This window comes from Antrostomus carolinensis, unplaced genomic scaffold, assembly GCF_000700745.2.
Source record: "Antrostomus carolinensis isolate BGI_N321 unplaced genomic scaffold, ASM70074v2 scaffold15434, whole genome shotgun sequence".
NCBI lineage: Eukaryota > Metazoa > Chordata > Aves > Caprimulgiformes > Caprimulgidae > Antrostomus > Antrostomus carolinensis.
The window spans coordinates 59,801-83,951 of NW_010312939.1; the positions used below are offsets into that span (position 1 = coordinate 59,801).

A 24,151-nucleotide genomic window follows, 5' to 3' on the forward strand; every position below is an offset into this window, starting at 1 on the left:
CGCAGCAGGGGTATCTGTAGGGTCTCCTCAGCCACCGCTCGCCCCAAAAAGAGGAGGATTTCTTCTTTGTAGTGCATCTGTACCTGTCTGTCCCTGGCTCATGCACCCATGCAGTCTCACAGGAGGAAAAACAGCATGTCATTTTATTTCCTTTATTTCATATGAGGGCCAGTAAAAATAAAGGGGAGCACAGTTAACTTGGATCAAGCTCATAGGCACAAAACACTCCCACGACGTTCACCTGCAGACACCCAAGCAGCCCCATTCGATGTCAGATGGCTGTTCATATCCTTGGGCTGAGCATGTAAATAACTGTATTAGGAACTCATATGGATGAGATTGAGCCAGTGGTCATCAAATAACCACAGAGGTGATCTCCTTCCTTACTGCAACACCAAGCAAGCTGGGTGCCTCACTTAGGGCCGTGAAAGCCCTACTGGGGCAACATGGCTCTGTGGCCAAGGCTAGAGCGAGCCACTGCTCGCCAAAGTCACCCCACCAGAGATCAGTCACAGGTCCTTCAGAGGAATCTGACAAAATAATAGTAATTAGAAAAGAAACGGTTCATTTTGGTGCCCTCATGCCGCTGGCTAACAGCATCGCTCCGGCTGGAGACGAAGGGCACCGTCACCTCCACAGCCACTGCCAATTAGCTGCTCCTGCATCCCTCGAGGAGCAGAAATGCTTAATCTTGGGCCAGGGCACAGAGGCAGGAAAAGGCACGTGGCTGAGAAAGGGGAGCCTTGGAAGACCTCTCATTGAGAAAGGGGAGCCTTGGAAGACCTCTCATTGAGAAAGGGGAGCCTTGGAAGACCTCTCATTGAGAAAGGGGAGCCTTGGAAGACCTCTCATTGAGAAAGGGGAGCCTTGGAAGACCTCTCATTGAGAAAGAGGAGCCTTGGAAGACCTGTCATTGAGAAAGGGGAGCCTTGGAAGACCTGTCATTGAGAAAGAGGAGCCTTGGAAGACCTCTCATTGAGAAAGGGGAGCCTTGGAAGACCTCTCATTGAGAAAGGGGAGCCTTGGAAGACTTCTCATTGAGCAAGGGGAGCCTTGGAAGACTTCTCATTGAGCAAGGGGAGCCTTGGAAGACCTCTCATTAACCACCTCCACGTGGAGTGAGGAGAGCTAGCTGGAAAAGTAGCAGCTCCTGCTGCAGAGACACATTAAAAACAAAGTAAAATCCCAGAATAGGAACCATAGCTGAAAACCAGTGTGTGTTTCCTAAAGTGTGTTTTTCTACCAGGAAACCATCATTTGACTATTTTGGGTCAGTAAGAGTTTCATTCCACCATCACCAAAGCAAAGGATCTGGGAGAAAATGTCCTTCCTGCCAAAAGGGGGAAGAGAATTACTTCATTCTCTAGGCTCAATTCAGAAATAAACCCTCTAAAGCTCAAGCAAATAAAATGCCATGCGAGCTTCTAGATGGAGCTGAGACTGACCTTCAAGCCTGGCCTGGCTAAGCCTAGACTTCTCTTCTCTAAAGGAGATTAAATCAAAATAAAAAATCATGCCCTGTGCCTTGGTGTTCTGAGGGACACAAATACCTCCTGGCATCAGCCCTGGCTTGCCAACAGTCAGTACGCTTAAGACTTAACTTACTTCTGTCACCTTGAAGCAAAATAAGCAGCTATACAAATGAGTATTTTTCATATTTGAACACAATTAGGGGATTATTCAAAAATAAGTTGCTATCGGCCTCCTGGGAAGACATGAAAAGGTCATGCAGCAGGCTGCAGAATATTTTCCCAGCCTTCCCCAGAAATATTTAAATCGACATGATTTCTCTATTTTAAGACCTTCTTCGGGATTTTTTCCAAAAGTTCCAAAAAAATAATCAATTAAAATGAAAGCACTTCACAAAAAGAAGGCCATGTAAGGACAGCAGGAAAATAGATTTCGGTATTTCTATGAACTCTGGCAGCAAAGACAGGGCAGATGGAAGAAGCAGTGAGGGAGCTCAGCTCAGCTCATCACGTGCATGAACCCAGCAGGAGGGTACCCGTGTCACCCCACGCCGGGCACCTCGCTCCGCTGCCACCATCCCCATTCCTCGATCTCACTGCTCTCCGTGCCCGGAGCAATCCCTGCGGAGGCGGTGGGATCCCACCACCGTCTACGGGCAGATTTGTGGTGTCAGGCAGGAGAGAGTGTGCTGGGAAGGAGAGCGGAGGAGGGATGAAGGGGATGGCCATCGGCAGAGATGCTGCAGTATCGCGTCCGCCTGGCTCGGCACGCGTCAGGAGCGGAGCTGCCCGTGAGTCACAGCTCTGCACCACTCGCTGCCCGCTTCCCTCCCCTTCCAACCAGCTTGCATACTGTTTTTATTATTATTCCTCTTCTCCTTCCTTTGGTTTTTTGTTTTGGGTTTGTTTTTTTTTCCCCCTCCTCCTTTTTTGACTCACTGGGTGTTTCACTGCTAGCCAAAATATCTTCTGCTCAAGGCAGAGAGCTGATGGGGAGCACTGCCAGCCCCAGCCAGCCCCCCACCACCGCAGCCAAGAAGCAGGTGGGATGTGGACTTTTATTTTCCACTCATTCAATCACAAAAACTCCTTAAAGGAGATTTGCTGGTTCTCTTAAAGCTGCAATAACAAAGCAGGTTTTCAGCGTTTGATTCATGACACTGACTCAGGCTCTAAAAGCCTCTAATTTTTCCATTAGCTCTGGGTAACTGGATGTCTCCAGTCTCACCTGTGGGTTCCTTTGTGCAGGGACTCAAGTAACCTCTGTCAGATGCTGAAGACATTCTTTTTCTTCTCCTTTCACCTTAATTATTACAGACTTTAAAAAAAAATATATATATTAAACCAAGTTCACAGAGCCAGGAAGACAAAGTGCCCCCACTGTGGCACTCCTGCTGATCCCAACGGGAATGTGCCTACCCAGATGTTGATGGGAACAGGTTCACAGTGTTGCTCTCCAGATACCAGAGCTCAGTGCAAATCTTTGTGCTATGAAACCATTTCTCAGGATGACATCTGATGAAGATACAGGCTGAGGATGTGCTCCAGCTGGGACACGGTGGACCAAGTGACAGTTAACATGGCCATGGGTGTTGCGGTTGGATACACAAACGTGCTGGGGTTTGAAAGGGCAAAGGTGTTCACATCATCCATGTTTGGTGTTCACATAGGACCCACCATGTCCCAGCTTATAGAAAGAGCTCACGGATGGTACCAAAGGGAAACCTTCATTGTGAACACACCATAAAAAGAGGTATTTGAAACTATTTGAAAAGAACAGATGCCACCTGTCTTTGAACATCTGATAGACACAGCCTAGGCAGACACACACAAATGCTTTAGGTCTTACCACCAGCTGACAGGCAGCATCTAAAGTCAACAGAGTACTTCAGTCTTCTCTCCCCATCTCGGCTGCTGGCATAAAAGGAGTTGATGAGTTACCTTCAGAAAAAGAGGTTTGTCCCATTCCAACAGCCTGTACAAACCACAGACACAGAGATGCCACCAGCAGAGCAGAGTCAGGCCAGGCTCTGCAGAAAGAGGTCTGCAGCTCCAACTGGGAGCTACCATTTCCATGGTTAAGCTTTCATCCAGAAGTCAAAGCTACCTGCATACAAAGTGAACTAAATCAGCTTTAAACACTGAACCCTGCAGCACTACACAGTCACCTTCCTCTTTAGGAAAATGCTGCTCTTCAGAGATGCCTTCTGCTTGTTGAGATCTAAGACATGTTTGCATCCTCCATAAGAGACCACAGCCAATGCCAGGCCCCGCAAATGCACAGATTGTGTGTGATGCCACCAGAAACCATCCTGGATCCAGATACTCTGTGTCCACAGCTGGCCTATCACTCAGCTCCCGATTATGAATTCTTCAAAGTACCCCTTGATTTTGTTAAACGTGATCTTGTTCTTACGCTGAGCCAGTCAAAACACAATTTGTTAGCACCAGTTCTGCACTCAAGTAGGCTTTCTCCTCCGCTGCTGAAAACAGACCAACGTCTCTGTAGGATCTCAAGTCCTGCAGGGACCACAGCCAAATCTGCAGCTACCAAAAGGGTCTCCTTCCTTTGCACTATTTGCACCAGCAAAGGCTCTTTAAAGGATGGAATAACCAGAAAGCTCAATCCCTCCAGCTAACAGCCTACGCTACACTGAATGTTGAACCAGAGATGTGCTGAGACTCATCCCTTTTTCAGCAGCAGTTTCCCCTCAATACTGACCCCAAAGCCAGTTTCTCCTTCGAGGACTCAAGGTCAGTCAGACCTTGGGAGAGGCAGAGGGGATCTGCTGTAGGGTGATTTCTGCACGTACAGGGCACATATCTCAGGTGAACAGAGTAATCTGAATCCTCTAATAAATGAGTTGGTGCTTACCCCAACACATCCTGCAACCCTCATGCCTTTTAGCCTATTTGCTAAATATAGTGTTTTCTGCTTCAGTTGCACCTCTCCTCTTTCCTCTGGTGAATCTCTTCATTCACAGCATTTTCTGCACTTCCATTCCTTTTGCTAAAATCAGTTGTAGATCTTGTGGTAGCCCCTAATGGTGGGCATCAATAAAACATGACCAGCCTTCCAAGTCTTTTGTTTTCCAGTCAGATATATATTTGCTTTCTCCCTTTCAGTACTATTTTCCTCTAAGCAATGGCTCAGCTGGGGGACTTCTGCATCACTGCTGCTGGGCTGACATCATTTAGATGGATGTTGTGGGACCAGTCACCCCCGAGAGCTGCCTCACTCCTCCATCATTTAGAGGCGCTCATCTATTACAAACATTTCCCTTCACATTTTCCTTCCCCACTCTAACAAAATACTAACATCCCTATCAGATGCGTTATATTTGCTACAGATTTTTAGGTACCTCTGCTCCACAGAGTTTTATGAGAAGCCTTTGTACCCATTAAGGTCGGAAAGAATGAGTGCCAATGGCCTTTTGTAGGTTAATCCACAAGAGATCAAGAGAGTGCAAGACATTCTGTCTATTCAAATTATTCATTTTACAGTATAATAGTATGAATATTAATATTGTCCATTGAAAAAGTGTGTTAATTAGGATGCTGGCAGTTTTCTGGACCGCTGCCACCCAAAGTAAGCATTCAGGGGTATGTGACTATTCAAGCTGAAGTCCCAAATCGCTGTTAATGACAACGACATCCTCAGTTCCACAAGAGCCAAATAACCAAAATAATGAATGAAGGAACAACCTACAGAGGGTTAATGTTACTTATTTTTCCTCTACTAATTTCAGTTATTCTCCTTCCTAGAAAAACAGCATTTAACCAGACCACAAATAATTTGCATAGCGCACATGTGCGAGCTGCTGGGAGGTTTTTAAGCAAACAGAACAAATGCCTCATTAATAACTAAGAGCCAAGAAATGCAGAAAGAAGAATTTTGTACCAGACTACCAAAACCCATAGTAGCTTATTCTTCTGATGCTTGCCTCAGATTAAACACTCTGTTCCTTTGATAAGACTAGTTTGGGCAGATGAGAAAATAGAGAAGGTAACGTCCACGTATGTACAAGAAGGACACACACCTGGGAGGTCGTTACAGTTCATACACAATTTCCTTACGCAGGTAAAGCTTCCACAAGCTCAGGATGAGGCCTGCTCACTGGGACATTAATAGTACACAGATGATCTTTAACAGATATGATATTCCCCCTTTCCAGTTTCTGCATCTATTTTTATCCTATAGTGTGGATGTGAAACCTTCACTGTAGTCTGCTGATCTCAAGGTTAATCTTCATTTTCTGCCAGCAAAATGGAAGGTCAACTATGGACCAGACACCAGTAAGGTCTTCCAGATGCCTGGGTATTTATGGACCTGATGAACTGGGTGTCAACAAGCATCGTGCCACAGAAGAAGCAAGCAGACGTGCAGTCCTGGGTACTATTGACCCCAGGATACCACCACGACTTCCCCAAAATGCTTGAGATTTGCAAACACATTTTGCTTCCACTACAGAATAAACCCCAAACCTTTTGGAAGTTTTTTGCAAGAATGAGATTTGCATCGAAGGATCTGATTTGAATGAAAAGCCCATGGGTTTTCTGTGGCTGTGCTGTCTTCCCAAGGTGGAGGAAAAGCACATTAGACCCCTCTGACCTTCTGCTTCAGGGCAGGAATTTTCCTTTGGGATCACTCTAAATTGGGAACACAAATCCAAGTTGCCCATCTGTGAAGCCACTGCCACAGTTATAAAGGGTCGAGTCCTTCTACTCCTTGGACAGGTTGGAGCCAAAACCTATTTTCACAAATGGGGTTTCTCAGGATGGTGGGACTGACAAAACTTACAGTATCACCCTCGTCAACATACTAAGAAATGCTAATTTTGGCTCATATCCATCAGTCAAGAGACCCAGTTTCTCTTGCAGGACCTTCAGAAAAGCATCCTAGCCCCATTTACCAAAGCAGGAACTTGAAAACATCTGCCAAGACACGAGAACTTCATTTTCAGAAGCTCTCGGCGCCCTGACCCACAGTGTACATCAACAAAAGAAGTCTATCAGCATAGCTGAAGGCCAGGTCCCTTTTTGCCTCAGTGTAAGCTAAGGCATCTAAAATGAAAGCAGAATTCTGCAAGTGTGGATGATCAGGGCCCTCTGGTTTTCAGATTCCCAGCTTGACATAGAGGGCTGCAGATGAGATTTTACACGTGCACGTACACACATAGGCATGGGGTGAGAGAGGTTCAAACACAAAGAAATTCAGGTTGTTGAAGACCATCATCTGGAAGCAGCTGCAGAAACCTCTGATAATTCCCCAGGTTACTGAGCACTTCATTGCTTAAATCTCTCCCTGGCCAGAGCTATCGCTTGTCACCCACCAAAAGCTAATCCTCTTTTTTCCGATTTCACCTCTATCTTCTCTCCCCCCCCTCCCCCACCCCTCGTATGAGTGCAAAGCACCTTTAATCTTAATTTCAGATGTGCTTTTCATGATGTTGCAGATGTGTTATCTGCAGCTGACAGTATTTGCCACCTATTTCTCCTGAAAGGACGCTGCTTGACCTTGTAACAGCTTCCATGCCTCCAGCTTCAGAGGCTGAGCCTTTCTGTTTGAATGGATCACAAGTAATCACTTTTCTCTGTCCATTATTAGCAGTCAACCAGCTACCCAGAGAGCTCTTGCTTTGGGTTGGTTTTTCCCCCCCCCGCTCTGAATGCAGCATTTTTCCCAGGCAGAGACATATTATGGCAATTCAGACACTGACAACTGTGTAAATCACACCCAAGCAAAAGTTATTGATGACCTCATTCCAGTAAAGTATGAGATGATCAGACTGCCCCACGGTATTTTGATCATCTGAGAACCCTGAAATTGAAAGTCGCAGGCTCCATTTTGCTTGGGAATCTAACAAAAGGCATTAACTGTGACAAAAGGCACTCAGAGCATTGCTCTTAAATTATCTCATTTCACACCAGCAGAAACAAATACTCATTTCCCTTTATTAATACACTCTCCTTGCCCATAACCGTTCTCATTTTTCTAATCTTGAATTAAAATGCTTTCAAGTTATTGATCCCTTCTGCCAGCAATCTTTTCTTCTGCTTTTATTAGTTCTTGTACACAGCCTAATTTTAACGATATGAACAGTGCATCCAACACAACCACCTTTCTACCAGACCTGTCTCCCGGGAGTTGATGTGATTAATCTCTCCCGTGCAACACAAGTCACGTTCTGCAGTCCCAGCTCCTCCAACACTGCCGATGTGCTTGGATTGGTACTCTCACATCTTTTATTAGATTATGTAATTAGCTCATTTCTTTTCAAGTGCCTTCCCAAATAGCTTGTGAACGGTCACCAGTGAGGGAACAAAAAAACCCCAACACTCGGAGTGGATGCTGGAGCTTTCAAGAGTATTTGCTCTTGCCCATCATTGGGTTTCTCCCCACATCAACTCCTCCCCAGGCTCTCACAACCCAAGCAGTATTCCCTAGTATCGGAATAGGGCGGAAGGAAGCAATTAGCAGAGACTAAGGCACACACTGCTGTAGCTGTTGGGAGCTGCAGCCCCTCCCCAGGGATGTAAGTGGATCCTTGGACACTCAACCGTGGGCACATCCCGCAGTGGGGGCTCAGCCAGCATGAGGGACAGGGCTCACATGCTGTCCCCGTGCCAACCTCTTCCCCCCCTCTATTTAAACCCAACTGGTGACATGCTGAGTCCTTGCTAGATACAACCCCAGGCACCGTATCACAGGCTTAGGGTGTTTTCTAGAAGAAAGGTGACAGATTTAGAGGAGGAAGGCTCATCTTTGTCACATGGGCTAGCCCAAAATTACCTTACCATCAGCCCTTTGGCTAATCCACGTCCCTTGCTCCATGCCCTCGCTGGCACCGCTCTACACACAAGCCTGTAGTTGCTGCAGAACAGCATGGGAAAGACACCGATTTTCCTTGGCACAGCCAAGCTAATACAGTCTAATCTAAAAAAAACCCCCAAAAACAAAAAAACTAAAGAACCCCAAAGCAGCTAAAACCTCAAGTTAGCCATAAGGGAGAGAAAGGCTGCAAGATGGAGGTGCAGCCCTGGCACAGCGCTGTAGTGCTGACCCTGGGTGAACAAAGATGTTGTACATACTCTGCAGCAAAGGGGAATGCAAACAATTCACAGAGCCCAGGTCAACCCAGGCCAAAGCCAGATCGAGAGAAGCTTCTCCCTGCTCCTGGTGCCTTTCCTCAAGCAGAAAGCAGTAACCTGAATCTCCTGTGTCCTGCACAACCCGGCAACACCAGCACAGCAGCACACGTGCAAATCCCTTCACAGTTTGAGGAGTGACCTGGCAGCCAGTGGGAAGGAACAACCCACCCCATCCATGCTGGCTTTTAAAGGTTAGACAGTGACAGACCTCAAATTCAACTGTTCCCGTGGCTGAACCCCGTGAGCAGCAGTCGCTGTTGGGAGGGGACCATGCCCCGAGACCAGCCAAGCAGCTCCCTTCCCAAACCCCCAGCAGTGTGGATGCTAAAGGTACTGTATCCCAAACCATGCCATGGCTCTTCTATCCCAACAGATGCTGGTTTTGTCGATGAAAAAAAGAGGGGGAAAAAAAAAGTCTGGAGGAGCTCTTTCTGTACACCTTTAAAGGACCAGCTCACTGCTTGGCTGCTCCAGGATTTTCAGTAGGTGCTGACTGTTTTCATAGAATCATGGAATGGTTTGGGTTGGAAGGGACCTTAAAGCTCATCCAGTTCCAACCCCCCTGCCATCAGCAGGGACACCTTCCACTAGACCAGGTTGCTCAAAGCCTCATCCAACCTGGCCTTCAACACTTCCAGGGAGGAGCAGCCACAGCTTCTCTGGCCAACCTGGGAACAGTGTCTCACCACCCTCACAGTGAAGAACTTCTTCCTAATATCTCATCTAAACCTCCCCTCTTTCAGCTTAAACCCATTTCCCCTTGTTTTGTCATTAACTGCCCTTATGAAAAGTCCCTCCCCAGCTTTCTTGTAGCCCCTTCAGGTACTGGGAGGCCGCTATAAGATCTCCCTGGAGCCTTCTCTTCTCCAGGCTGAACAGCCCCAACTCTCTCAGCCTGTCCTCACAGCAGAGCTGCTCCAGCCCTCATTTTCTGTGAGAGAAGGAGGATTCACCCATTGGATGCTGACCTTTGGCACCAGGGATTGAGACTTTGGTTTTCTGCATTTTGGACAGTTTCAGGACTACAGCAAGCATTATTTGTGCCAAGTCCAAAGGTGCAATTTTATGTTGTGTTTCAGAAGCCTGCTCCTCTAGCACAAGATTTCCATTTTCTTTTGCAAACTACCCTCTGTGTTAGCCCTCCTGGCATTCCAATACACAATTTGCAATTCATCTGGAACAGGCTACTTACAGAAATTCTGCTGAATTGGCTGTCTTTCTATTAGTTATGTGGAGAAGAAAAGCTTTGGCCTCAATCCTGGACCTGCTGAATTAAAGTGTGAAAGAGAAAAATCTCTGAAGCACAGGAACGCAAAGTCATTTCCACTGCACATCAGCAGCACTGCCCACTTCGGCTATAACCGTAATTGCTCTAACAAAACAAGAGACTAATGGCAAGTCCAGTGGTATTTGCAATTTTTCTTAAGCCCAGATCGCTGCTCACATGTGAATTTCTACTTCTGTAAAACAAAGATGCATTTCCAGCCTTTGGTGTTGTCCGTAGCAGCTTCAAACTCTACAGAGGTTTTGATGTTCCAGGAGGGGAGAGGGGAGGTTGGCTGGAGACTTCTGAATTCTCAAGTTAGATACTTAATAAGATCTCACATTCCCAACTAATAGTTTTGCTCAGGGACAAAGTGCAACACCAAGGGAAGTATGAGCATTAAGAGTTATCGACTGCAAGATGTGCTGGAGCAGAAACATCCCACCTTTTCAAAAGGGGATGTGAAGCAGGAAAAAAAAGAATAAGCTGGAAGGATGAAATGGATCCCTGTCTGCATCTCACCACTGCCAACCAGAGACCGTGGCAGAAGAGATTATGGTCCCTCCCAGCACATCCCCTCCACTTACTGGACCTCAGCACTGGTACCAGCAGCGTGCTGGAGCCCAGGGAAGGCACACTGTGCTGCTGACTCCCATGGATGCCACCAGCTGCTCAGTGCTTGGAAGACCACACCAGAAATTGAAGGCTCAAGTCACCACGCTTCATAGGAATTTTTTATTTGTCACAGAGAGGCAGTGAAATATTAGGATTAAACGTAGTAGGTCTGAACATGGATACAGAGGTGTCAGAAACGTGGGTAGAAACCTCAGCAATTCATGAAAAATGGGACACTACCCATTGCAGTGACTTGCTTTTCTTTCTGCTCCTTGGTGTGAAGCAAACCAGCTTAATTCAGAGCAGAGGTGAGCTGCTCTGCTCTCCTGGCTCTGTGGGGACAGATCCATCATAGGGAGTTTAAAAGAAAGAAGTTTAAAAGAAAAATCTGCTTAAATCTGTTTTGTCATTGAGCTTAACATGTTCAACCCTTCCTCAGCAACAGTCACCAATAAATTTGGTTTGGGTTTTTTTAAAAAAACTGCAAACCAGCACTGGTACACCAGACACTGACCCAGCTGCAGGTACACAGCCCCACTAGCCCAGCACCCTGGCTGCTACACCCTCACTAGGAAAATCAAGGATAAATGAACAGGGAGAAGGAGAGACCTTGGAACAAGCTCCAAGCTTTCCTTTCCAACCATCCGTCTGGCACGCTGACCACTACTTACCATTACAACAGGGCTTCTGGAGCAGGAGCTTGGACAAGAGCTCAGCAGCAGAGGCTCCCATCCCATCCCATCCCATCCCATCCCATCCCATCCCATCCCATCCCATCCCATCCCCTCGAGGTCCAGCACCAGGAATCCCTGCAGACACCCCAGAGTTGCTTGCCCAGATGGAGGAACCACCCTGAAGTTCACACACCAACAGTTATTTAAAGGAAAACACAATGCCAACCTGTGAAGAATGAATCACACCTTTTAACTAATGAGGTGGCATCCACAAGTTAATTTTTTTCTTTAATGTAGCTGTTTTACGGTACAAGCCTGGTCTCATTTCATCTAGATACCACGCAGACAAACACAAAATACACTTCTTCACACTGACCCTGTTAATAACTATTTCTCCAGGGAGTAGAACACCAGCCACAACCTCACACTATTTGTTTATTTGGAACTCAATAGCCAGACTTATTGAAAAAAACATCCCCAGCCAGCACTAGCTGGGGGAAAAATAAATAAAATTACATGAAGCTAAGGAAACATCCACTGAAATGGGACCAGGCAGGAGCACAGTGCATTGCCCGTTCCCTGCAGCTGAGGTGAAGCATCATCTCCAGCATGAGAAGCATGTCACGCTAACGGCTCTTGCCCAGATAAGGTGCTTCTGCCTCTTGATCTTTAATGTCTGTGGAGAGCTAACGAAGTGCACAGCTTTGCAGAGTGGGCTCGTGGGCAGCTTTGTAAAATTAACTGTGGACATCTGAAATCCAATTCTGTCCTTTAGACAACTGTCTCCCCATCATGGCTCCCATTTTTAAACACCTTGGGTTGGATTATCTCCCTGTCCCTCTTTGACACCTAGGCCATTTCAAGTATCGTTTGCCATCAGGTTCAGCTTTACAGTGGATTTAAAAATAAAAAAAAAAGAAGAAAAAAATAGTGACTTGCAGAGGCCCATTCATTTTGTAAACTCACTGCCACAGGTTGCAAGCACCACGATAAAACAGTAGAAACTGGGGGAGAGCAGCATCCCTCTCACTCTGGAGTGTTCCTGCTGCCAATGCTGCTGTGGTCCTTGGTGAAACTCCCCACCATGCAACTGATGTGACCCAACAACCCACGACGTTCCTATGGCCCCTGAGTCCAACCACCACACTCAAGCAGAGATTCACACCAAGAGAAAACCCATCAGCCTAAAGCCAGCACCTAGATTTCTCATCCTCTCACAGACCTGCAGGCCACAGCTGAGTCTCCTGGATGCATCTCATACTTCACGTTCTCTCTGCCGGAAAAACTAAGGCAATGCTTGAAAAAGGAGTATGTACCAACACTTCTTTAAGAGCATTGCCCTACCTCAGTGGAGAGCAAAAAATCTTGTGGGGAGGCACTGAGCCCTGCTTCCCCACCAGGGAACAGGGAGAGGAGCATCCATGGCATCTCACCATGCTCCTGGTACCACACAGAGCTTCCTGGCCTGGATGGATCACTACAGCTTGTGCTAATGAACACTCAGGTTCCCCTGGATTCCTCTCCAGCTGATTGCAGTGTGGTCTGAAGCCCTAATTGACCTCCTTCTTGGCCACCTACACAAAGAGTCAAGGGAGACTGGCCAAGGGACAAGAGCAGCATGGTGGGGACGTGGGGATGGAGGTGGGCTCATAGCCACACACTTCCATGAGCACATTCAATCACAAGAATTTAGAGACTTACACACACACAAAAAAAAGACCTAAACAAAACAAACAAAAAATACTCCAATCTGCCATTCTTATGTGAGGGGAAGAAAAAACCCCACAACATTTGGAAGCAGGCTGTGTTTGCTTGACGCTTTCCATCTTTAGGTAATTAGTGTAAAGGGCTTCCCAGGTAAAACTAAGAATAAACTGCACATTTCAAGAGAGACAGACTTCTCACTGCAACGAGCCTTCAAAGCGTAACCAGGAGAAGATGCAGAGCTCCAACCAGCTCCCCCGAGGCATCGCTTGCCTTCAAGTCTTTAGAGTCAGCTGCAAGTCAAGCTGCATCAAAATTTGAAAAGATATAAGAAACGCCAAACAAAACACCTCTCTGAAGACAAACACTCTGGCAACCGTGGACACTTTGAATACAGAGTCTGGACCAACGTTCACAGGCTACCACTCCTCCCATCCCCTGCTCTAAATCTTTCAAGTTGTTCCCTCCTGCCTTCTTAGCTGAGAGTGGCACCTTCAGAGCCGGGAAGAACAAAATCTTTCCCAGCTCTGAAACCTACTTTTCAGTGCTTCTTTAGGGTGCTTTACTCAGCTGACCTACTAACAGCTCACCACTGCTGTACTTCGCTCCTCTGGGAGCCAGCCTCACCCCCAACCTTTTGTTTCCAAAAGTTGGTGCAGGGACACCCAGGACACCATCTCCCCAGAGATGGCTTTCCAATGCTGGTCCCACCAAGCAGCTCTCAGCTCTGCCCCCAGACCACCTCAGCATTGCCCTGTTTCTGGTTTTATGGGGAGAGGGGTGAGGACAAGGATGGGAAAGGAGAAGAAAGGAGTCATGAAGCAAAGGTCACTGGAGAAGTTCACAATAGCAGGGACTTGGCCCTAGGCTTCCTGTACACTGCATTAGGCTCCAGTTCACTAGATTAACCCAACACTCCTTAAATACTATAAACAAGTCAATAATAACTAAAATCAGCAGGTATCAACTTCTACTCAGAGCAAGATGCTCCTTATCTCCTGCCTTGCAGCCCAGGGTTACCATTAGATTGATATATCCAAACAGCAAACGCTATTTATAATCTGCCCCAGCCCTACAAAATCCATACCTCACCCACCAGCCATGGCCACACCCTCATATGACATACTACTGTAAGATATCACAGTGAGCAGAGCAATGAAAGCTTCAGTAGGACAAGAAGCTGCAGCTCCTGACAGGGAGGGTGATGATTTCCCATGGAATAACCCCGATTCTGAAAAGTTAGCTATTTTTTCAACAGCCCCCCACCCCACCCCCAATCTCCCAGGAAAGTTGCTACCTGAATGCCTGTCCTGGTTTCACTGGGCTAGAATCACAGAATTAATTCTCTGTCAGAAAAGCTGCATTTTTTAAGAAGACTGTAGCATCTGATACGGTGAGAACAGAGTTGATAAGACACTTTGTTTTAGTTTGTGGCCAGCCATGGTGTGTGGGTTTCCACAGTGATCGAGGTCTTGGTTTTTATCAGTTTGGAGTTAGCCAAGTGCTAAGGCGAGGAGGAGCAAAAGTCAGGGCAGCTGACCCACGCTGGCCAACAGAAGAATTCCATATCATAAGTATCATGCTTACTATAAACTGGAAAGTTTGCTGGGGATGATGCTTCTTCCTCAATGGTTGCCACCCCTGGAGGGTCTCACCCATCATTCTGCTCCAGAGGTCTACTCTCCTGCTTGTTGTGACCATCACACTTTTGTTGACCGAGTATAACTTTGTGTATTTTATTAGTATTAATATTAGTTATTATTATTATTATTTCATTAAATCTGTTTTCATTTCAACCCATGGGTCTCCTTTCCTTTTCCCAATTCCCCTTCCCAGTAGGGGTTCTGGGTGATAGAACAACTGACTAAACCAAGACAATACCCAAGTACATCACCATGATAAGACCCAATGAGCCTGAGCAGTCAAGGGACTTTGAGCAACCTCAAGAGCAGCCATGCAAGCACAGACCAGCCTGACAATTCACATGGACCCATTTCTCCTCGGGAAGTTGAAGACCTTTAGGCAGCGAGTCTTCTCAGACGTCAGTATTAAATACAGCTACATGCATCCACATCCTTGTGTGACATCCTTGTCTGACCATCCATCCTTTCCTATGCAACCTGGTGGAGGGAACCTGCAAGGTTGGACTGGATGATCTCCTGAGGTCCCTTCCAACCCCCACCATTCTGTGATTCTGTGACCAAATGATTCTGCTGCAGCTCCACTTGCAGAAAAGATGCCACACATTCAGCAACACTGCCCCACAGCCATGGAACCTATGGATACTGGAGCTGTACAGCCAGCCAGTGAATTGTCCCACTTCAAGTCTCCTCACAGAAGGCCTAAGAAAAGACAGGTCTGAGTTCCCAATCTGGTCATTCCTATGGGATAGAAGGTGACACTGGAGAATGGTGCTCGTTCTGCAGATCTCTGTCTCTCCATCCATCCCTATCCATGCCTGGCACCCAAACAAACAGCGTTGAAAGACCCACCATCACGTCCCTCACACTCTGCAGGATGCCACTGACTTTACCCAGCATCTTCAGAGGCAGCTTTTCCCCCCCCTTATGCCATTGCAGATATTTCTTGTCCTGCAACATTGTGTGGTATTTACAGAAGCAGAGCATCCAGCAACGCAAGGGAGAGCAGACAAATGTCACTTCACAGATGCATCGGTCTGCTCCTGACCTTCACCTTGCCCCTTCCCATCACAAACTCCAGAGGAGGGGAAAGGGAACAGAAACTAAAAGGGAGGCAATACAGGAACATTTTAAATCACCTTTTATAACCTGCGTTCTATAGGACTGAAATGTAAAAAGCACCTTTCCCTTATATTGTTCAGAAAGCAGCAAAGTTAATGTGACATATTGGTGCGTAGGTGTGTGTGGGCTGGTTTCTTGGGGGCAGGGAGGGAGGGCTGAGGGCTCTCTCTGTGTTTCAGAGAAATGAAGCAGCACAAGATGTACCAGTTGCTCTGGTAACAAAGCTTGCCTTTTTTTTTTTTTCTTTTTGAAAGGGTGAAACATCATTTTCAGCATTTTCCAGTTAAGACTTCTTTGCCTGTATGGCAAAAACAAGCCCCCCCCATTTCAGGAACACACAAACCCCATTTGAGCCAGCAAGGAAAAGATCTTCTCTTCTAGAGATATTTTAACATCGTAGGGAAGCTGATAAATTGAGGTTGCCCGTTTTCCTTCTGATAAAGCCAGCACGTGTCATCACGTACCAGTATGCAATCCCAGCCCCTTCTCACAACCCAGTAAGAGCTGATAAAAGCCCAGCACTGCCTGTGAGCTGGTGCCTATGGGAGCAGCAGAGACCCCCACCCCAGCAAGCATCCTCAGATGGCAGCACCGCCGGAACCAATGGCTTAATATTTAATACCGTGCTTGTAATACTGAAGGATTATCAAACAGCTTGTAAGTCTTGGAAATCCACCACACTTGCATTGCCCTTTTGCGACCTTGAAGATGCTGGGTGGCTGGTGCTCACCCACACAGGTCCATATCATAGAATCACAGAATGGTTTGGGTTGGAAGAGACCTTAAAGATCATGGATGTGAATGGTCCCAGCCACCACCAAAACCATCCCAGCAGAAAGAGCAGCCCTGGAAGGGGCACATCAGCTCGGTGCTGGTTAACTGCTCTGCTGCCCTGTCTCAGATCTATGGAGCAGGTGCTTAACACAGCACCAAATCATGGGGAAAGCTGAGGAGCTACCGAAATCAGGGGCTACCAGCCCTTCATGTGTTTGCCTCAGTCTGCAGCGACCGTCATGAATAAAGGATGGCGATACACATACACACACATGCCTGCCTCGTTAGGCAGCAAAAGCAATCTCTGAAGAGGCTGGAAACAAAAAGAAATGACCCAAAGCCAAGGATAGGACACCAGAAGAACCCATCTTGCTCGAATTGCATCCAACTGCGCAACACTACAGTTCATTTTATAAACAAGATGGTAGGAAAAGGAAAATACTTAAAATGTACCTCCAAATGCAATAGCTGCCTGGCTAGGGTTGGAGCTGATGGCTTAGATGAGAAGATAACAAGGCTCTGAATTACTCCAGTGACCCAGGGAAGTGATCAGCAGGTGACCTCAGCATGCTGAAGGCCACCACACAGCTGCCACCACTGCAGGACAAGGGGGTCCCAGCAGCACGAGCCTGGTCCGCAGGCAGCACGCGTGGTCTGCACGCAGTCCCAGCCTGGTCTCTTGAGCACAGCACAGCAGTCAGGCTTCAGCCAGAAAAGCTGTGTATGTAAACTAGGATTAATTCTTTACTGCAACAATCCCCAGGAAATATTAATCATGTGCCGCACAGTAACTTCTTCCACACGGCTAAAAGCAACAGTGATTAATTATCAAACTATTGACCATCACCCTTTTGGAAAGAGAGACAATAAAACAACTGATTATTAAAAACAATTAATGTCATTCTTGACTCAGGCTAATTATCTGAACTCCTAATAATGACCCAGGAACCTGCAGAGTCTCTGTTCTCACGACGGCTGACACAAGGGCCTGATGCTTGATCAGCAGCAGCAAGGCTGAGCCAGACTACAAGCAGGCTAAACTCAGCACCGACTGCACATTAGATATTTGCTCACACTTCCCTTTTTAAAAAAAAGAAAAAAAAGTAAAATAAAGCAAGAAAATTTTCTGAAAGCCTTTCTTTAGCACACTCACCTGCTACCCCACCAGCCTGCAGCAGTGGGATGCCCAGGGGGACCATGAGGAAGGATGCTGCTGCGCAGGGGAGCGCACAGGCAGCACCCAGGAGGGCAGGACACGTTATCCCTCCTTGTTCAGCATCTACAAAGGCTGGGACAATGTTATCAAGAATAGGCTTGTTCCTGGGACAGCCTCAAGGGTTTGACTCAGGTACCAAAGTGTCCCAGCAGCCTGGCTGTTCCCAGCTCTCCAGCAACAGGTGACCTTGGATTTCAAATGCTTTATTCACTTTCTCATACCCACACACCTCAACATCTTCATCTACTGGGTCAAACCTGGGGGTTTGCTTCCAGGTGGATCAGTTCTGGCTTCTTGCAAATGCCAGCTGGGTAACAAATAAATAAACCCTGCCAAAAGACCTTGGGATGCATTTCCTCATCCTTTCCCCCCCACGTAACGTGCCCCAGATGCACACAGCACAGTGCAACAAAGAACAAGTGCAAAAACAGTGTCCTCTTCAAATGGCTGCATAACTTGGGCTGGCAAGGGACAAGGAGAACTTGTGGCCAGGTGCCCTGCCTGGAGGTGGTTGGTGGCACCCCAAGGGGTGACCCCTGCTCTGCCCCATCATGCAATGAGGGTAGAGGAGCTCCCTGGGGAGTCACAGCTGAGACCTGCAGCTCACATATCCCACATGCTCTAAATTAGAGTGCAGAATAATGCTGCGTAATGGCCTAGCGATTATATGGTATTTACCAGCTAATTAAACAATCAATAGTTATTGTGCAGTTATGGAGTTAGTCCACAGAACTGTATCTTGTACCCTGTAAAATAAAGCCTTGCTAAAGCTGTAAACGAAGAGTCACATCCCCAGGGCACTCAGCAAAGCAGCACTTGGCATTAATGACCGTTGTCCTCCTGGTATGGTTGGGAAGAAGCATGTGAGTATGTAATCTCAGCATCATTTATTTCCCTGTTCAATGCTGTAAAACTACACAAGATGAGAGGCAAAGGTTACCATCTGATCTACTTACTGATTTTTTTTCACTATTGCAAAGGCTTGCATCAAAATCCTGCTTTGGTGTGAATGTCCACGGTTAAGCAGGTCTAAAAACACCAGGGGACTGCTCTGGTTTTTAACAAATTCAGTACACAATAAGTAGCCTACTGCATGTCTTCTCCCAGCTTTGTAACAATCTGTTGGAAAGGTATTTCTGAGTAACCTACTGTCCTTTTTACTTTCAAGCCGTGTATTTATTGGTGTTTGACACACCAGCAGCTGTGGTCCCGATGCTGTGATTTACCCAGGCAATCTAAGTATACACAGTATTTTAAGGACTTTTTGCTTGCTCTCCAATGCAAAGTAGAGATAAGCAGCAATAATCATGTTCTGGAACATAAAAGCAACATTTCCTCACACTTTAGATAATAAGTTAAAGAGTCTTAGTGATTTTTTTATGTTTACAGTTTTGCTTTCAGCCATCAGCTACCTGCTAAAAAACACTGAGGCAATGGCTCAATTTCCCAAGTCCAACTCATTGTATTCCTGTTAGCCATTTCTTTAAACATCTTAAATAAAAAGAAGAAAATTCAAGGACACAAAAATTCCACTACTGCAACAATGTCTGGCACAGGAGCTAGCAAGCTCTCAGCCTTTTGTCAAAAAAACAGTTTCCAATCTGTAACATTAGATGCAGGATTATTAGAAAATAAAGAAAAGCTTCCGATTCAATTAGAGAGATAAACCATCACCAGTGCAGTCCCTCATTAAAATAAAAATCAAGCTATTCAGAAGAGATTGTTAAGCAGCAAACAAGGAATGTTATTCCTCTCTGCAATTATCCAAAGCAAAGAGCTTGTGGCTGGGGTGAGAGGAGAGCAGCAGAGCAGGTCACTGCCGAGGGCTCCTGCAGCGTTCAGGTGTCCCTGGAGTACAGCCAGAGCTGGGGAGCACCACAGTGATGTTTGAACCTGCAGTCCTGAGCAAAGAAAAGCCTTTACTTGAAAATGCAGAGATCAATCTGAACCAGTTACCTTTGCCTCTGGAGCACAAGTCTCAGAGAACAAGGCTTTGATTTACAGAAACACTGTGTACGGCCTGAAAGGGATCTTCAAATCATGACCTAAAAAGCAAGATCAAAGCAACTTGTGCAGTGAGCTCCATCGTGGTGCCCAGGCTTCGGGTGCACTCTCTCTGGGAGCTCTTCACATGCATGGAACTTGGCCAACACATCTTTTCTCCTATGAGCAAGTGCTGTGGTAGGGGCTCCCCAACCTCTCCAACACAGCAGATCCTGCTGTTGGCTACATGAACCACTCCACTCTGATGGCTCCTGTTCCTGCAGTACTATGAGACATTTCTCAGGCTCCCTGCCCTGTCAGGCTGCAATACCATTCAGTCATCAGAACAACATTACCATGCACTTTATCCCATGGGACCAACAGGAGGTTTCCACCTTGCACGTGTCCCTTCAGGTCCTGGGCAGGCCAGCTGGTTACCACCAGGACATCTGTGGTCTCCAACACAAATATGGCCACGTTGGCAGTGTTAAAGCTGCCTGCTCAGTCAGGTTTTCTGGGGGAAACATCAGGGCTGCAGTCGTGTTTCAACAGCCTTGCAGCACACAAACGTAAGATGCTCTCCCCTGCCTGGAATAAGCATCTCACTTCTGCCTCCTCCCAATGGGACAGTTGCTCTGCTCCCTTCAGACAGGGACCAGCCATGCAAAGGGGAGCTGATGTTCACCAGGTGACTGCTCCTGGCAGAGAGCACAAGGCTTGGACCTGCAAATTTCAGGCTAGAAAGCTCGGGAAGCCAGCACCAGAGTGAGCACTACAATGAATTACTCCTTCCACACTTAAAAATACATCTAGAGACACACACAGCCTCTAAGAGGACGGTGATGGTGCACCTCAGGTAGCACCAGCCCAGAGGGGTGGGAATACCCCAGCCCTGCCTGAGATGGGTTTGAAATGACAGTGGAACAACCATCTAATTACACAGGACACTGCTCCTAGGTATGGACCACTTCTAAAGGCTGATTTAGAAGGAAGCCAGAAGGTCTGTGTGTTTTGAAAGTTGATCCATTTGTTTTGCTGCAAGAGATAAATACAGCGGTGGTATCTGGAGGAAAGGAATCGCAGAGATCTTATTGCTGTGCTAGGCTTTAGGGTGGGACACCATAAACAGTTATGTATGCTTTATATCAAAGTCTCCTTTTGTTTATAGAGCGGGTGCTACTCCAAGACTTCAGTTTAAGAGAGCTCTGAAGTCAGTCTTAGCCTGAACTCGTACCTCAATACTTACTAATTTGGTTTGGACTGCAGCGTTCCCCCCTCCCCGTCACCGTCCCGTCTGGCACCGGTACCAAGTGAATCACACCAAGGGCAAACTGATTACTCCAGCACGTTAAAAACAGTTAAAAGGAGGATTTTTCTCTTATAAAGAAGAGAAAAAAAGGGGAACACAGAAGCACTCACCTCCCAGAAAGCCTACACTTGGATGTCTCTGGGTGGTTTTCCCCCCCTTTGAGGTAACACAGAGACACACCGGAAGAATCAAAGGCAGCAAAAGGATCAGCAGAGCCGTACAGCCAGCAGCACCAGCTAGCTTATTTCCCTTTTCTGCTCTCCACAAAAACATGACGCTTTCAAAGGGCTGTTAAAGGCACATAGTTTCCACTGATTGTTAGAAATATGCACCAGTTAAAATGAGGTCAGCCTCTACCATTATTTTAGCAGTTGAGAAGAAAAACAGTTGAAAAGGGAGCTCCCATGGCAGGGAGTGCATGGTGGAAAAACAGCCAATATCAGTGGGAAAGGCTCCCTGGAATAGAACCTTGATAAGAATTCAGTTTTGGTGTGAGTTTTGTCTTTGTTTTTCTTTTTAAAAAAATTTTAAAAAATAAACAAAAACCTGATTCCAGTTCAAAAATTCACACATTTTAAAACTCCAGAAGTTCCAGTTCATCTTCACTTCACTCCCTCTGTCCTCAAACTGACAGGATTAGCCTACAGCAGCAGGAAGATGGGGAAACCAGAATTCAGAACAAACATTTCCTGACAGGTAACTTTTTAAGCACCCTTCTCTTCTCTTCAGCAGGGGCAGCTCACGGTCTTTTACCACACAACAGGCCAGAGCCGCGTCTTCCAAGTGACCAAGTAAGAGCACATGAATATATTATTTTCTACACTCAAAAGAGAATATGGACATGGCAGGTACACAGGATCTCTGTGCACACACACACACACAAGTACACAAATATACAGAACTTATGCCCACACACAAAAGTTTTTGCAGAACAGGGCCCAGGGGAGCTATTGTCTCCCTGCAGACCCAAAATATTTAGCAAATTCCTCATGCAACTGTGCCAAGAAACATCTCCTCACCAATATATCAAGTGCAGATAAACTCAGACTTTGAAAAAATTCAACCCCACAAGAATCACCCACAAAAAACCCCACCGAGGTGACAAATTCTACAACTCCCCCAAGCTAAGAGGTGTTGGGGAGAGGTGATGTCATTTAGCAGAGTGTGGACATTTCAAACATTTCTGTAAATTCATGGGTTTAAAATTCTGTTCTCCACAGTCCCCTCACTATTCTCACCAGGAGAGTTGCTTCCAGATGTTTATAGAAATTTAAAACAAGCCTATTGACTGTTGTGTTTTCTCTCCTGCAGCAGATTTCTGCTGGTGGAAAGGGAGGCAGCCAGCCTGCATGTGAGCAGAGCACTAGACTGTAGCAAACTCATTTGGCAGCCTATTGCAGCCATAAAGTCAGGTCTTAGAGGAGATTGAGGTTTATTTATGAAAGCACAGGCTTTGCACTCCCTCCTCATCACATCATTAATAAAAAGCAACTGGGGGGGGGGGAAAAGGGTGATTTATTTTTTAGTGACAGTTTCAGAACTAATATGAATTGTTTATTACAAGAGCATTGTGTGCTACATGGTGCTTGCACACAAAATCAAGAAGCCAGAGTCCAGCAAGGTTTCTTGTCAGGCCTGAAGTGGGACAAATCTAGTCCAGATGATGTGCTGGGATGGATGCTCCACATTCAACACATGGTCAAGGCAAACAGGATGACTTCAGGTGGATCTCTTACCTTATAGACCTGTCCATAGGTACCATTGCCAACAAGCTCCACCAGTTCAAAGATTCCTGCAGGATCCTAGGAGAAAAGGAAGAAAAAAAAATCCCATATATTTAGTAAGCAATACTTATAGATTATTACAAAAATAAACATTCAACAAGGACAGATCAACGTTTCACTGACAAATTATTTGAGTGTTTTAAGCTTTTTAGGCTGCTCAGGGATCAGGGTTACAGTGATGATGAGGATTACAGTGGCACTGCCCCGTGGCAGCCCTGCCAAGCCCTCCCTCTGCCCACCTCCTGGGCTGGGAAACACCAGTTTGACCATCATCTGCTTGAAATGTGAATGTTCAGTGTATATTTTAAATGCAATAGCAATTATTTGCTATTAAAACTTAGGTGGTCTTATGCATCAGCTTTGGAAGAAAACAAGCTAACTGGTGGGATGTCACTTTTGGGCTCAAAACGGGGTTCTCCAGGTCTACTCCTGAGGTCAGCAGCATCAGTGTTACTTGGACTAAATGTCATTTTTGGTTTGATGCATCCTGGCCATTGATGTTCTGGTTTGTCAGCTGAGATGAGGAGATCTAGGACAGCGCTACATGAGGACTCAATGATTTGGAAGGTGGCATTGAAGCACCAAAACCCATCCCCAGACCTCCCTTTGCCCAGTATGTGCCCAGCTAGGAGAAGGGCAGTCACACACAAACACACACACACGTGCAGAAGCTGGAGCACACCCGCCAGCACAGTCAAAAGATGATGGAAGCCGAGAGGTACGAGGGAGAGCAGAGAAAGAATAAACCAGCACTGCTATTTTCTCCTCTTGGTGGATTTTCCCCTTCCAGAAGCTTTATTTATCCTCTTCCACTCCTCCTCCTTTTCCCGTACTCATCACTCCAATTTTGGAAACCATGATCCCTCTGGAAGCCGGTGGATGCAGGGGGATCTGCACATCCCACCCACCCATGGAATGGGTGATCCCTGCTCCTGGGTCACCACCCATCCCCCCTGCCAGATTCTGAGACACTTTAGGTATCAAACAACTCAGCATCCCAGTGAGCAAAGGGCTGCCAGCTGTGATCCGAGGGGATGCAGACGGGTTGATTAATGGCTCTAACAGGCAAAGGAGGATCAGCCGTGGGAGTCAGGAGAGGGACACCCACCACCGTGTTATGGACACAGAGGTTTCATTCATTACCAAGCCCGCATCAGTTCGAGATGACTTCTCAGTCCAAAAGTCAAACACTGGGTCTTTGTGAGCAGCTGAGAAGTGAGGTTCAACATATTAATAACACCACAAGTCAATTAATCCCAGTCTTTATGTGACCAAGGTACCATTCCACCCAGCCCAGAACGTGTGCTGCTGCCTACCTGCTGGGGTTCAGCACATCTTCATGCCAGGGTCACCACAACCCCTCTGATCAGCCCATACATTTAGAAATGCCACATCCCACCTCTGCATCCTTCTCCCTCGGGCTGCTGCATGGGAAGCCCTGGGGT

The 24,151-nt window shown here is 46.6% G+C and overlaps 1 protein-coding gene across 1 annotated transcript in view; it reads right to left on the bottom strand.

Moving 5' to 3' along the window:
* LOC104524342 (traf2 and NCK-interacting protein kinase-like) overlaps positions 1–22,724 on the bottom strand; it is a gene marked incomplete at both ends in the record, with an annotated part of 81,849 nt that extends 59,125 nt beyond the window's left edge. Inside the window, one exon of the mRNA XM_010167178.1 lies at positions 22,659–22,724. Within this exon, the coding sequence (XP_010165480.1) occupies positions 22,659–22,724 (66 nt within the window). The remainder of the gene's footprint in view (positions 1–22,658) is intronic.
* Positions 22,725–24,151: the final 1,427 nt, after the last annotated feature.